Genomic DNA, 15,360 nt, shown 5'->3' with positions numbered 1-15,360 from the left:
ATTTTAGTGAGGGATAAATAGATAACGTGATAAACAAGTATACAAAAGGCTACATGAACTTTTAAATCTAGTATATTTTAATTTCCTTTTTCTGTGTTTTTACTGAGAAACCAAAATGATGAAAATGCAGTGGATGTTCTGTGGATTAGGCCTGGCTGTAGGTGACAGGTCTGAAACTGGGTGTAGGTAGGAGGTGCTACTGAGCAGGATGCTTTGTATTAATCTTTGTCCTAAAATTAGTCAGGGGTTTTTATGAGCAGTCTGAAAGAAAACGTAAATAGGGAGAGAGGGAGAGATTTGAAAGCAGAGATGTGCACTGGAAAAAAAAAGATGGAGGAAATCCATTTTATTCATTATGTACAGCTGTAAACTGGGAATAAAATATTTTAGGCCAGGCTTGCCTGAATGCACTAAAAGAAGTGAAGCTGCTGAAAAGCCTGTGGAAGGCACGAGCACATCATCATCATCCTCATGAGTTCTGGCCAACAGTCTGGGCTGCAGAGGACAGTGCCTGGCCTCCAGGTGTGCAGGGATGTGCTGCAGCAGTGGCAGGGCTGTTCTGGTGGCTGTCCCCAGGGTGGAACACTGCACTGTGCCCAAGGGTGCTGCTCACAGCTCACAAGTGGCACGGCGGCTCACAGCTTTGGGCAGCTTCGTTCCCAGAGAAGGCCAGAGAGTTCCAGTTATTCATGTTTGTGTTTGAAAATAGCAAAGTAGAAGCAGAAGTGCTGCTGGAGTAGGGGGAAAGCAATGAGTAAGGCAGCGTTGAAGGCTGTCACAGTTACCATGGCAACTCCTTGGCCACCGGTCGGGATGCCATCCCTGTTTATGTAACCATCACAGAACATATGCCACCACCACTAATTAAGCCAAGGTTGAGCCCAGAACCTCGAGATCTGCCGTACCTCTCTTTTTTTCTGTATAAATTGCAGGGTTAAGCACTACAGGGAGCGTGGGGTCTGCTGTGTGACCATCCTGGGGACACCTGGCATCACCCTCCCCTCCTGGGTAGGAGGTGGCAGCAGGGCCAGGCTGTGCTCCTGAGCAATTCCCTCAGGCACTGGAATGTGCTGGTGTGTCCTGGGCAGCCCCAGGAGCTCAGAGGGAGCAGGGACAGAGCTTCACTGCTGCTGTGCAGCTTGGTGCTGCTGCTGTGGCTGTTGTCTCACACTGGTTCTTGTTATAAACAATTTACTTCCAAATGCCACAGTGTTGCACATGGCAGGAATAAGCCTCCCTCAAGACCCTGCAAGAGAGCAGGTAATAGCAGCCTGTCCCATTTCACTGCAATGGCAGTGACAAAAGGTAATTGCCCTGGGCTTGGTGTGGTTCCTGGTTGGGCTTGCAGCAGCCCAGTTTGCTAATAAAGTATTCTGTCATAAAAATCTCGTTTGAAAGGCAAGGAATTCAGATGAGTGTGGTTCTGCTTTTACCTTCAGACCCCTGTGGACTGGTATTGAGTCATCTCAGCAGTACAAGAGCAGAAAATTCACGTTGTTTTTTCTGGCTACAAAAGGCTTTGCATTCTCAGGATTCTGTCAAGCACAAGTAGCAAAATTTGTGTCTGGCAATCAACTCCTTTAGGAAAACATTTCAATCTATAAAGAAGAACTAAAGAAAGAGAATTGAATGTTGGTGGTGATTTTCTTTCTCTTTCCTTTGCTAGAGCTCGTCTGCTGTGCTTCAGCTTTGTTGTTTCCTGCTGTGTCCTGCTCCAGGAGCGAGCGCTGGCCGGGCTGCGAGTTCGGCATCCCCAGGTACGATCCGCAGGGGCTGCGGGCCGGCCCGAGCCGGGCTGGGCTCAGCCCTGCGGCTCTGCTGGGCCTCCTGGGGCTGGGCTGGGCCAGGCTCAGCCCTGCGTCCCCGAGGAGCCACCTCTGGTGTCGGGCTGGGCCGGGCTCAGCCCTGCGGCACTGGGGAGCCGCCTCTGGGGCTGGGCTCAGCTCTGCGGCTGTGCTGGGCCACCTCTGGTGCCGGGCTGGGCTGAACTGAACCCTGTGGCTCCTCGGGGCCACCTCTGGTGCGGGGCTGGGCTGGCCTCAGCCCTACAGCTCTGAGGAGCCACTTCCTGGTGTTGGGCTGGGCTCAACTCAGCGGCCCTGAGGAGCCGCCTCTGGTGCCGGACTGGGTTGGGCTGAACCCTGCGGCTCTGAGGAGCCGCCTCTGGTGTTAGGCTGGGCTCAGCCCTGCGGCCCTGAGCCCACCTCTGGTGTTAGGCTGGGCTCAGCCCTGCGGCCCTGAGAGCCGCCTGTGGTGCTGGGCTGGCCGCATGCAGCTGCCTGCCCTGCCGGCTCTGCTGCCTGCTCTGCCTGGAGCAGCCCATTCAGGTTCATGCTTCCCCTTACTCCTCCTTCAGCACTGGCTAAAAATTATAGTGCTTTACACACTTGATAGGTATAAACATCTGTCTGTGAAAATGCAGGCTTTTTCTTTTCTCATGGAGTAAATTGAGCAAATTCCCCAGCTGCAAAAACCAGTGATTGACTGTAGAGATAAAAACTGACACAGGATTTCTGTTGCATTTCCTTTCTGATTCTGTCCTTGATTGTATTTAATGATGCCTTCACTGCATAGTTTTCCATGGTGGATTATTTTAAAGTATGGAATCAGATTTTGGGAAACTAAAATAAATTACTGGGGTTTTGGTGGGGTTTTTTTCCTGCCCTACATCTTGTTTCTTTTGGTAGGCTAAAAAGCTGATTACTGACTGTGGGATACCCCGGGTTTGGCTGTTAGTCCTTTTCTGTCCCCATGGAGGGAAAGGGCTGCCCACAGAGCCCCCACCATGTGCCTGGAACACTGGGGTGTTGTGGGCTGGCAGGCACACCACTTAATCATCAGAATAAGGAAAAAGTCAATTCTTATTATGTATGCTAAAAGCATCCAATGCCAGTACCTCCTAATTCCTTTTCTGAATTTCATCTATGCTGGTGCTTTTTATCCCTAATAACATTCTTATCAGTGGTGGCTTGCCACTTTATGGGAATGGATTTTAGGCAAAGCATAAGTAGAATAAGTAAAGAAATTATCTGTTGTAAACTTCAACACTAGTAAACATTAATATCTTTAACCTTTTGACTTGGAGCTCATCATTCATTTCATTGCTCTGGCTTACGACTGCAGATTAAAATTTCTTGCATTCATCTTGCTTGGTGAAGTAGCTTATTGGGATGAATAAATGACACCCTAATTAGAAGAGTAGCCTGAGTGAGAGTAAGCTGCTGGAACCAGCTTTGATGGTCAAAAAATTACCTGTAGCTAGTTTCTCAAGATTATCAAAGAGGCCCTCAAATTAGAATGTCTGTCTTTGATCATAGATGTGAGGAATGAGGCAAAATGAGTGCACCAAGCAGATGGCAGGGGGAGGAGATGGTTGCTGTGGAATGGAAAACTGGAGGAGTTTTTACAAAGATTCAGGCCCTTTCCAGGCATTGCTCTTCCACATAGTGAATGAGACAGCAGTATAGGGCTCATTTTTATTTATATTTTCCACCAAAAAATAGTAATGTATGTGTCTTCAAAAGTTAAATTGATTAGGTTATTTTTAAAGAAAAATTCCTCTTCTCTCATTCCTCTGCAACCTTACCCTGATTTTTCTAGTCTGTAGTGTGCCAAGCTTCAAACAGTACTAATCTTTAGTAATCTCTTTCCACCTGGCCTCCTCACCTGGCTGATTCCCACTCCTGGCCTGGCTGTGGGTTTGTCCTGCAGGACCTGTGGGTGTGGCACAGCCCCTTGGCCCAGACACTGGCAGGGTCAAACATATGAAGGCACAAAAGGTACAAAGGGGATGGCCCAGGACTGAGTGACAAGTCTGGGACAGTGACAAAGTGTGGGAGGAGGAGAGGGAGGCCTGACCCTACGTGGGAGATGGTGGCATCTCAGTGCTCCTGCACCCTGGGGTGATTTTGCTGGCTCAAGGTGAAACCAGGAAAAGCAGGATCTGGTAAGAGGAGCAGCAGTCAGGTCCAGCCCCCAGCAGTGCCTGCCCTCACCTGCCCAGGCTGCTCCAGTGGCCAGCACAGGAACCATCTGCTAATGAGCAAATCCTCTTCTCCACTGAAGGGGTTAATGCAGCTTTCAGACTCTGAAATTGGGAGCTTTGGGTTCCCCCCACCTTGTACAACTGTCATGGCTCAGCCCATGTACAAATGTCTGCTTGTTCCTCTGAATCCACTGACCCCTTGATCTCAGTGCCAGCTTCTTTCAGGAAGTGTTTTATGTGGAATAATTTTCTTTTTGGAGATGTAAATATGCTGCATTGGGTTTATTGCTTTTTTTTTTGAGATAGACACTAAATGGGAACACCCAGTCTGTCTTCTTTATGTGACAGATCATTTAATATACCATTACATTATTTTATTTGTCTCAATTCTGAACTAAACTATCCTAATCTTTTTGTTTCACTGAAGGGATGAAAAGCTTTCCATATTAAAATATTTTTGTGGCTGTTTTATGCAGCATTTCTTCCTGAGAAGTCATAAATAGAACTGAGTGCAATACTCAGTAAATCATGTCGTTGATTTTCTCACACAGAAAGCATGTAATCTGCTGCTTGCCTGGCCTTTGCTGTGACACCATTTGCATGCCCAGCCATTAGGAATTGGAGAGAACTTTTAAAAGTTTAAAATAAAATTGTGGCATTTCTCTTTTGGTCATTGGTTTGTGGTTTGGTAGGAAGAGCAGGTTTCCTTCCCAGAAGTGATGATGAAGAGCAGGTGCCTTCACCATGTGCTGTACTGATGCCTGGTCCTGATAAGGGGCTGTAATTTTGCACAGCTCAGCCACCTGGTTCCTGAATTTCTCCACAATTCTTGGCTCTGCACAGTCCAGCCCTGCTGTGCTGTTGCTGTAATTTATGGGTTATTTTTAATACCTCATTTTTTTATAATGGCTCGTGGTGATTTATTTTTAAACTTAATCCTGGGAAGTCTTTATTTAATGACTCCTGAGGTTCCCAGGGGGGACTGGGACCACTGGAGGGTGCCCCCTGTGCTGCAGCCTTGGTGTTGTAGCTGATCCTGCCCTGGCTGTGAGCCAGCCCCTCCCTCCTCAGTTACCTGCCCTGACACTTCCCTGGGCCTTTGGGTCCTGTTTAGTCACTTCTTGTCCATCCTTTCCAATGCTAGTTTGTATTTTGCTATCCACAAGTGATTTGCTAAACTGAAATGGGCGTTTTGGGGCGTTTTGGGGGCTGGCACTTGTGTGTTTTGCTGCCTCAGGTGTTCAGCACTCAGATCTCTGGAGACTTGCAGGAGTGCAAGGGAGAGAGGCTGAAGCAAACAGAGGTTGCAGAATTGCTGGACTCCACAATCCTGGAGTGATCCACCCTGATTTCCTTCTCCACCTCTGCTCAGCACAGGATAACCACAGCTGTTCCCAGGTCTCTGACTATGAGAGCACTATAATGTTTCTCAGGTATTGCTTTTTTTGTTTATTGTGAGCAGCCTCTGGAGAGATTTGGTAAAGTTCATTCTTCTCCACGAGTGTTTGCATGTGCTTAAACAAAAGGAAAAAGATCAAAGGGCAGAATTTCAAGTGAGCCCAGGAAGGGTAAATCAAAGATAATTAGATTGGTCAAGATACACTTATACAGGTGCACTTCTAAAATGCTGTGAAGGCCTTAATTCTCATAGTTTTCTTTAAATAAAGTGGGGAGAAACTGAAATGCACTGGAATTGAGGATGCTTTTTCGAAATTATAATTATTGTGCTTTTTTTCCTGTCAGCTGATATATACACCCATAATTTGCTGCTAAATCTTAGAATGTTGTACAGCCATTTTCAGAAAGCAAACAATTTATAGTTTGGCTTACCTCATTTTTTTAAAGTAGAAAATAAAATCAATTTTCCATGTAAATAAAAAAGTATTCCTAAAGAATATACTGTACTGCTGTGTCTGAGTGATCATCATTATAAAAATTTATATATGTCTAAATGGACCAAATAAATTTAAATTTTTATTAATGCTAAATTATTATTTCTTTTTCCAAAAGGAAAAAAATCTCTAGTTTAGAATGTCAAGAATTCTTATTATTGGAACACATAAGAGTCCCTTTTCAAATACCTTCCTTGGCTGGCCCCTCAGCACCAAAGGGCAGAGCTTGGCCTTATTACAGCTCTGTGTGTTCCAGTGTGGTGGTGCAGAATCCATTCAGAGTACCTGGGCACATCCTGAGGATATTCCTTGCCTTTTCCTTGCTCTGTGGCATTATCTCTTTGGGTTAGGTAAATTGCAAAGAAATGCCTGTTTTCTTCTGAAGCATCACAGATTGTCTAGCCCTGGGCAGGTTTTTTCTCCAGTTCGTTGGTTATTTCCATGTCAGGTTTTATCCTTGCAAGTTTTAGGGAGGAAAAAAATCACATTTTATGGTTTTCCTTCACTTACTTAGTATTTTGAAATACTTATGTAATTTGAGCTCTTATTAAAGGAGAGAAAATACAGTGGGAAACATTAAAACAGGAAAAAAAACCTATCTGCAGCAAGATAAAACTTCTTTTTTTACAAAAGTGGTAATGCCCAGCATTTATGGAAATGTCCATCTGTGCTCTCTGCCAGAGTCAGAGCTCTGTCTTGGTACTGCAGTGAGCTGATATTTAGCAAATATCCTTCACTTTGGGGAAAAGTAGTGCCAGCCCATGGTGCTTCTTGCATTCTTTAGTTCCATGGCTTTTCCTGGCACAGGCTGAGTGAGGGGAGTGCTGGACACTCCCTGGGAGCCTCCCCACAGCCACTGCCCCCCAGGCAGGACCTGCACAAGGGTCAGCTTTTAAAACAGTCTCTTGAAATGTTTATGATTGCATTAAAATTTAAAAGAAACAGAAATGAAATCCTGGCAGAGAATAGCCATCCCTTTTTCCCTGCTGTGTGAGACCTGCACTGTTGTTTATGATGATCACTGACTGTCCAGATGCCTTTAAGTGGTTCAGACAAACCACAAAGCTGTGGTGGTTTTGTGGCCTTTGGGCACTCCCATATAGGAAGCCCAGGCTGAATTCCCACTGCTGATTTTTTCAGTCTGAGGACAGGCCTGGCAGTGGGGAGAGGTTTGTGGTTGTGCAGCAGCCCTGACTGGACTGGTGCCCAAGAATGCTGATCAATGCAGTTTATTCTGCAGCATAAAAATTGCAGCCCCATTGTCAGGGCCAGCAGCACTAAAGGTAAATGGGTTTTCCCTGGAGGAGGACAAACCAAAGGAGCCCTGGTGATCCCAGAGGAGAGCAGAGGGTGCTGGTCCAGCTCAGGAGAGCCCCAGCCTGTCAGTGGGGGGAGATCTCTGCAGCACACAGCATTGCAAGCACATGTCTAATAGGTGCATTCATTTTCATATGCTCTTCATTGAGCAGGCCTGATTAATTAGTGCGTGTCACCATCTGGTACTTACAGAGACTATTCATTTTTAAAATGTTGAAATTGTAGGGAATGTTGCACACCAATTAAGTTCTTTTTAATTGGATTATTTTAGTATAAAGTATTACTGGAGAAGGCCTTCATTGTGATTCAGCCAGCATGCATCCAAAGGAGACCTGCCAGCCTGAAATTACCTAGAACAAAGGCAAAATGCCTGAAATGCATGTTTATTACTATCTTCATGCACTCAGCAAAGATGATGTCAACAAATAAAAGCTCCACAGAGACATTTCTGCATGGCTCTGCAAGGTTCCTGACACGAGGGTATCTCAGCTGATCCCTGCTTCATCTTTGCACTGCAACTCCAGATCTGTCATCTTCTCCCTCTGACCTGAAAACTGAAATATGCTTTTGCCTTCCTGACTGCTTGATACCAACTCAACAGGGCCAGGCTGAGCCCTCCTGTGCACAGCTGTGTACCTGCTGGAATGAGGGGCATTAGTCTCACATACACAAAGAATGATTTGGCCTTTAAGGTTGATAAATAATCTGTGCTGACTCAGGCATTTAGTGAATGAAGTGTCACGATCTGCTGTTGGGAACAGAAGTTGTCTGTCTGTGCCTGCTCCTGACACTGACTCACTGCGTGAATTTTAGTTCCTGAACGTCACTGCACTGCAGTGTTTCCCTCTATAAATTGTGAATAGTTCTGTTTACCAACTTACATAAATGGCTTTGAGATGCAGGGATGAAATGCAGACTGCTGATGTCACATATTTGCTATTAATACTTTGTTTACAAGTCTGATGCTGTTTTGTAAGTAACATCTTGTCATTGCCTTGATTTTGCGTGGATTGAGCATCTTTAAATAAGTTTTGTCATCTGAACTACTGATTTCAATAGAGCCAGGAGCTCTGCAGGGTGCACATTCCTGTTCCTTAGCAGGCACATGGAGTGTCAGTGGAAGCAGGGAAGGTAGGGAAGAAAAGACACCTAGTCACCTGCAGCTGGAGAGATCTGAGGTGTGACTGCCTGGATCTCTCCTTGCCCTGCTTTGTTTTGGAGGTAGTGTAGGAATCCAGCAATGTCAGGGTGATTTTTTCCTTGTCTTTGTGTGTATTTTCAGTCCCTTCGATGGCCTCTGCTGCCCCCTGCCAAGCTGCAGCTGGTGACAGCCATGGAAGCAGCAGCCTACTGAAAGATTTCATTTCTCTTATCACTCCTAATTATTCTCACCATAATTACCACGCATGATAGAGAATCTGTAGTTGAAAAAGGCATTCTTTTTAAAGGAGAGGAAAGCAGCAGAATGATTGCTTTTAGTGGTCCAGCAAGGAAGAAACTGACTTTTTTTTAGAATGCAAATGCTTGCTTCAGCATATAAAGGTCACTGTGGATTTAATTTGAAATAGCGTAGGAGTGCTTCTGATTTCAAAGTACAAAAGTAGCACAGTGTTGGAATTGTTTTGGTTGTTTTCTTAGGATCCATTTCCTCTGGTTGGAAGGTGGCTGTTTCCTCTGTGGTGCAGCTGCAGGCAGTGTCAGGGCCTGTGACAGGAACTGCTCGTCCTGCTGTGCCCGAGCCAGTTGCAAACCCAGCTGGGGTTCACAGACCTGCAGTCAGTGGCTCTTCTGTTCCAGACTGTCACAAATCATCCTGGGGTCAGGGCTGTGTTCAAGCCGCTTCTGTTGGCTGTTGGAGACCAAAAGAGCTGGGATATCTACCCATGGCTTGTATATACTGTATGCAGGTTCCACAGCTGCACTTCCACAGTCCCCAGGGGTGATTGCTGAGGTGAACTGCTGCAGGCAGCACTGCTGGCACACAGAGGGGGTTCTGGGATGAAGGACAGGGCTGTAGTTGTTACTCTCTCTGGAGAACTCTGGTTCTGCTGAGTTTCCTGTAGTTCCCATTCTCAGGTTGAGTGTAACCCTTCTCTGGCTTAGAGGAAGTGCCAGCGGCAGTGTCAGGGCAAAGGAGAGTGACAGTTGTGACACAGGCAGTGGTGTCATCACATCAGGATGTAGCCCCAGGCAGGTGGGCACTGCAGAGCTTCCTCAGTGCCCCCCTGTTCCTGGCAGGAGATGCCTGGAACACCCTAAAGCTGCTGCCTTGTGATGGAATTCTAGAGCAAGTGCAGCTTATGCAATTTCAGAATCACATGGGTAAATTTTAAAACCCATGCACAAGCACTAACCTTTTGTTTAAATTGGTTGTTCAAAGCTTTTATGTGATGGAGAAATATATTTTTCAAGAAAGCATTTCATTTAGATTCCCATTAGTGTAACTTTACTCCTTCTGCTTGTTAAACACATGAAAAGAGGGAGCTAACCAGAGTATAAAAATCTTGTATGTGCTCTTTCTCTGGTTCTAGGAGAACTGTTTCTTAATGTAATTTTCCTGCTTACAATATATGGCCTTGCAAAGTGTTGAAGCAACAAAACTTGAGAGAGATTAAGAAACATACAAAGGCATTTTACTCTGTATATGTAAGATAAAGTCTGAAAGTTTGGGCAGATCTCAGTCTGGCAGAGTTTCTATCTCTTAGGTCATACAGAGAAAGCTTTTGGCAGTGGCTTTTTGGCAAAAAGCTTTGTCTGGAAACATATTTAGTCAGCATATGAAATGTGATAGCCCTGGTAGCACGGCTGTGTCTGCAGGCACTAATAGAGTTAGGCTTCAGCCCCATCTGCTGTTGGATCAGGATTGCTCTGTTGCTTTGCCAGCGCAGGCCAGCCCTTGCCAAAACACAGAGCAGGACGTGAGGAGACTGACAAACCCCTCGTGGTGTCACTCTGCTCATGATGCTGTGTTTGCCACGCTGATGAAAGGCAGTGGTGCCCTGAGAGTTCCAGCACGGCCTCGCTGGTGCTGCTCCCAGCCCAGCTCTGCGGGGGCTGCAGCTGGACCTGCAGGGGCTCAGCCCTGCCCTCTCGGTGTGCCTGGGGCAGCAGCAGGGGTATCTGCACCCCAAGGCCTGTCAGGATAGAGCATTATTGATTCCCAGTGCCTGTGCTTACAGGAGTAGCAGTGGACACAGAGATCCTTTCCCCTCGGTGAAATGTCTCCGATAATTTGAGTTATGCAACAGTGACGAAGAGAACAGACTTGCGGATTTGGCTCAGAAGGCTTAAAATCTTCAGGCATTAATTCATGAAACTCTCAAATCCTGGATGCTCTGGTGGCTATGAAGCACAGCAGATTCATGTTTGATTTTTACTTAAGGCTGATTGTTTCAGGAAATAAAAAGATTCACTTTGAAAGGGATTTTCAGTTCTTCTTCAGGTGTTATTTCTGGAGGGGTTAGGTAGAAAAGCTACATGTGAAATAAATCAGGGACTAAAAATCCTTAGCTTTGTTTTGAGGATATCAGAATGGTTTATTGCCATTGTGGTAAGCAAAAGGAGAAAAAACAGTGACTTTCTAGAAAGATTTCCACTGTATTGTTAGCTGACTTTTCCAGGACATCAGAACAGCCTATCTGTTCAGCCAAAATATCTCTCCAGTTATCATTTGACTCTGATGAAAAAAGTGCTAAAATGGCAGAGTTTGGGATTGCTTGAACACATTTTCTCACTTAAGCTGAGCTTGTTCACATTCAAAGCTAGAACAAATTATCTCAATTGCATTTAGGAGAGTAAACATACTCATGCTCTTCTCTCTCATGTTTGAGTAGTTATGGTGAAAGCGTAATGTGTGGTAATCTTTGCGTTTATATCCTCTTCCTGCATTTGTTTTATTGGACAAAATTAAAGGTCAATGGTCCTGAACTAGTCAAGAGAATTACTCTAAATTCTCAGTCATTGCCATTTTTCCCTCCTTCTGCTTTAAGTAGCATAGGACTTAGCTGCCAAAGTTTTAATTCTTTATGTATGAGAAGAATGATAGTTGCAATTTGATTTTGCATTTCAGTTATATAGTTTTGTAAATGAAGACATCAGCAAAAGGCTACTTGCCCCTTCCACATTTTCCCTAGTGTGAAAAATATAATGATCAAGCAGATTTTCCCCCATTCTCATCCTCTCTGTGTTTTGTGCTCTTTCAGCATGATCACTGCTCCGGGAAGCGTCGGCGCTGGGTGAGCAGAGCCCATGGAGGAGACTCCTGCCATGCACTGAGGAGCAGGGCTTCAGACACAGGGCTCTGGGAAAATGTCTGCTTGCAACACTTTCACTGAGCACGTCTGGAAACCCGGTGAATGTAAGAACTGCTTCAAGCCCAAGAGCTTGCACCAGTTGCCCCCGGTGTCGGAGAAGAAGCCGCTCTCTCATGCCAACCTGAAAGCCAATGCGAGCCAGAGCAGCGGGCAGCGCCCGGGCAGGGGCAGCGGCAGCTTCCGCCCGCCCGTGGCCAAGAAGCCGACGATAGCGGTGAAACCCACCATGATGGTGGCAGAGGGGCTCTGCGGGGAGCTGGCCACGCTGGAGCAGTGCGAGAACAAACCCCTGCCCGTGGGCTGGAACCGCAACAAGGCGGTGCTGAGCAAAAAACCACTGAACAATAACAATGAGGAGGAGATCGAAGGTTACAGCCATGTTCCCAGGCCGTATGGCAGCAGCGAGGGCGTGGGGAAGGTGCCCAATAACAATAATAATGGGCTGACAGAAGTTCTGAAGGAGATTGCGGGTTTGGATACCACACCTCAGCTCGCTGGGAATGAAACAAACGCGAGAGAAACCTTCTTGGGAAGGATAAATAATTGTTACAAGAGATCCTTAGAAAGGAAGATCCCTCCGAGCTGCATGGTGGGTGGAATGAAGGACTCACAGAGTAAGCATGTTATTCTGAGTGGAAGCACTGAAGTCATAAGTAATGAAGGTGGACGTTTCTGTTATCCAGAGTTGTCTAGTGGGGATGAGAGTGAGGATGACACGTTTTTTGGCAGCATGCAGGAAGAGCACGAGAGCTGGGATGAAAGTGATGAAGAGTTGTTAGCAATGGAAATCCGCATGAGGGGCCAGCCTCGCTTTGCTAATTTCAGAGCTAACACCCTGTCTCCTGTTCCGTTCTGTGTTGACAAAAAATGGAATACTGTGCCCCTTCGGAACAAGTCTCTGCAGCGGATCTGTGCCGTGGACTATGACGACAGTTATGATGAAATTTTAAATGGTTATGGGGAAGAGACTGTGATTCTTTATGGGCAAGAGAGCATGCAGAGCATGGCATCTTCTGATTCTACATCTCCTGATTCTTCTTTGACAGAAGAGTCTCGTTCTGGGACAACCAGCAGTTCTTCCCAGAAGCTCTGTAATGGAGGGTTATCTCCTAGCACTCCTCAGGAACTCAAAGTGATTGAACCAGAATATGAAAGTCTTTGTGACAATCAACAAGTGAAGGACGTGCCAAAAGCACCCAGAACTGCTCTGAAAAGTCCGGAAACTCACAAGGCAGTCCTTGCGCTTCGCCTGGAGGAGAAGGATGGCAAAATTGCTGTGCAGACTGATATGCAGGAGAATAAAAGTTCTTCAGATGTTGCTGGTCAAGCTGTGACTATTAATTTGGTGCCTGTGGAGGAGCAAGCTAAACCTTACAGGGTGGTGAACATGGAACAGCCAGTGTGCAAGCCATACACCGTAGTGGATGTATCAGCTGCCATGAGCAGTGAATGTAAAGAGAACCAGACTGAAACCTCAGAAACCAAAAAGGCATCATCTAACCCAAGCTCACCAGTAACCCCAGGCACACCTATTGCATCCTCTGCAGCATCACCTGTACGTGTACACGCCAACCTGAAAAAATCCAGCGCAATCAGATACCAGGAAGTGTGGACTTCCAGCACTAGTCCAAGACAGAAGATACCTAAGGTGGAACTGATTGGAAACGGCTCAGGACCTTCCGTTCCTCCCAGGAAGACAAGCCACAAGTCAGCTCCTACTTCACCTACAGCTACAAACGTTTCTTCGAAAACCATCCCGGTTAAGTCTCCCAATTTGTCTGAGATAAAATTCAACAGTTACAACAATGCTGGCATGCCACCTTTCCCTATTATCATTCATGATGAGCCCACTTATGCTAAGAGCTCCAAAAATGCTATTAAAGTTCCCATTGTAATCAATCCAAATGCGTATGATAACTTGGCAATCTATAAAAGTTTTCTAGGGACAACTGGGGAGCTGTCTGTCAAAGATAAAACTACAAGTGTGATAAGCCATACCTATGAAGAAATAGAAACTGAAAGTAAAGGCACTGAAGCCATAGGCAGCAAATCCACTGAGTTGCCCCAAGCAAAGGGGGCAGCCAGTAGCCCTGAGTGCAGGCTGGGCTCTGTGGCTCAGAAGGTCCAAGAGTTCAACAGCTGCCTCAGTAAAAGCCAGATATCCCCGCAGAGAAGTCACAGTGCTGACCACAGCTCCCCCTCCAGAGTTCAAAAGGCAATGCAAGAGCCTGCGGCAAAGGCAGACGTGACCCCGGAGGGTTCTGTCGGCAGCAGCAGTGGCAGAGAGAACGCGAGCACGGTGCTCTCACAGATTGTGGCCTCTATCCAGCCTCCACAGTCTCCTCCAGAGACACCTCAGTCTGCTCCCAAGTCCTGCAGCGTAGAAGAACTGTATTCCTTACCCCCTGAGGGAGATGCTGGTAAAAACACCCTGGTACGACCCAAATCTCTGTTTACATCGCAGCCTGAAGTGGAGTCCTCCAAGATGGAAAGCACTGCCATTAAAGTGCAGAAGGATCCGCTGTCACAGCCAGCTGCCACTCCCTCTCCAAAGGCAGCGCGAGCCACCCCGGGCGCCACCAGTCCCCAGGCAGAGCAGGCCCCGCCATTCCCCCCTCCACGCTCCACCTCCTCTCCCTACCATGCCAGTAACCTGCTGCAGAGGCATTTCAGCAACTGGGCCAAGCCCAACAGCCCCCCCAGGTCCACAGAAGCCGAGTCCATCCTGCACTCGGAGGGCCGGCGCCCCGACGCCAAACCCAAGCGCTGGATCTCGTTCAAGAGCTTCTTCCGCCGCAGGAAAGCCGACGATGAGGAGGAGAGGGAGAAGGACAGGGAGAAGGGGAAGCTGGTGGGTCTGGATGGAACTGTGATCCACATGCTGCCCCCGCCCCCGGTGCAGCGGCACCACTGGTTCAGCGAGGCCAAGTCGGAGTCGAGCGAGAAGCCCTCGATCGTGTTCATGTACAGGTGTGACCCCGCACAGACCGAGCCCCGGGCTGAGCTCCCAGCCCAGCCTGGCCTGGACTCTGCCATCGCAGAGGCACTGGCCAAGGACAAGGGGGAAACACAGGAAAAGCCTCCAGAGAGCTCAGAACAAAGCACAGCCAGCCACTCCTCACCACCTCAGGCTGCCAAGAAAATCCCCAGGTACCACTCAGCTGTTTTAGTCACTTACTCTGTTGTGAGCTGTCCTGTATATGCTGTGAAAAGGGACACACTAAGGAGTTTTATTACATTAATGCCATTTTTTCAAAGTATATTTATTTTAGGTAACTTAGAGGGTATTTTAAAATCTTTCTGCTATGTTAGATACCAGAAAAGATGTAAAACATTTACTAGAAGCAGTACCTGATATCTAGAGTTTGTCTTGCAGGCTCACTCATGTGTCACAATAGTCATATTTCATTGGATCAGATCCATTCTCTTGAATTTCTGCTTTAAGAAATGTTTCTGTGTTATGGGAAACTTGAGAATTTCTCAGCAGAAATAGGAGGCTACTATTGAGAGGTACAATAGAAATGAAAAGATCTGTGACTCATGGAAGCTGTTGTGCTAACTTTACCTCACATGCCCAAGAATTCAACAGATGCTAATTAATAACACTGCAGCATCACTGCAGCACCCTCAAAATGAACCTTGTAAAAAGGTAGTAACAGAATTAGGCTATCTACAAAATTGTGTTATGTCTGTCTTGTAAGGCCTTTAGCAGTGACTGTGCTTTGTCCCCTGGCATAGTATTAGATCCAGCAAGAGCTGGTCACATCAGTTGCAGTCAGTCATGTGGGCAGAGTAGAATTCCCTGAGTGCTGGACCGCAGCTGTGGATGTGTTAGACTTTGTCTTCCAGTGTT

The 15,360-nt window shown here is 46.7% G+C and overlaps 1 protein-coding gene across 5 annotated transcripts in view; it reads left to right on the top strand.

The window, feature by feature from the left end:
* PEAK1 (pseudopodium enriched atypical kinase 1) overlaps positions 1 to 15,360 on the top strand; it is a 105,643-nt gene that overhangs the window by 63,353 nt on the left and 26,930 nt on the right. For 4 of the 5 annotated variants that reach the window (XM_054272454.1, XM_054272450.1, XM_054272451.1 and 1 more), the window contains exons 3-4: positions 1,667 to 1,757; positions 11,397 to 14,657. In XM_054272454.1, the coding sequence (XP_054128429.1) occupies positions 11,503 to 14,657 (3,155 nt within the window). In that variant the 5' untranslated portion in view covers positions 1,667 to 1,757; positions 11,397 to 11,502. The remainder of the gene's footprint in view (positions 1 to 1,666; positions 1,758 to 11,396; positions 14,658 to 15,360) is intronic. The other variant, XM_054272452.1, reaches the window with a different exon arrangement.

Source organism: Melozone crissalis, unplaced genomic scaffold (genome assembly GCF_028551555.1).
Source record: "Melozone crissalis strain CALT ecotype California unplaced genomic scaffold, PUWL_Pcris_2 ptg000014l_1, whole genome shotgun sequence".
NCBI classification, from domain to species: Eukaryota; Metazoa; Chordata; class Aves; order Passeriformes; family Passerellidae; genus Melozone; species Melozone crissalis.
This window is presented reverse-complemented; position numbering and strand designations above follow the sequence as displayed.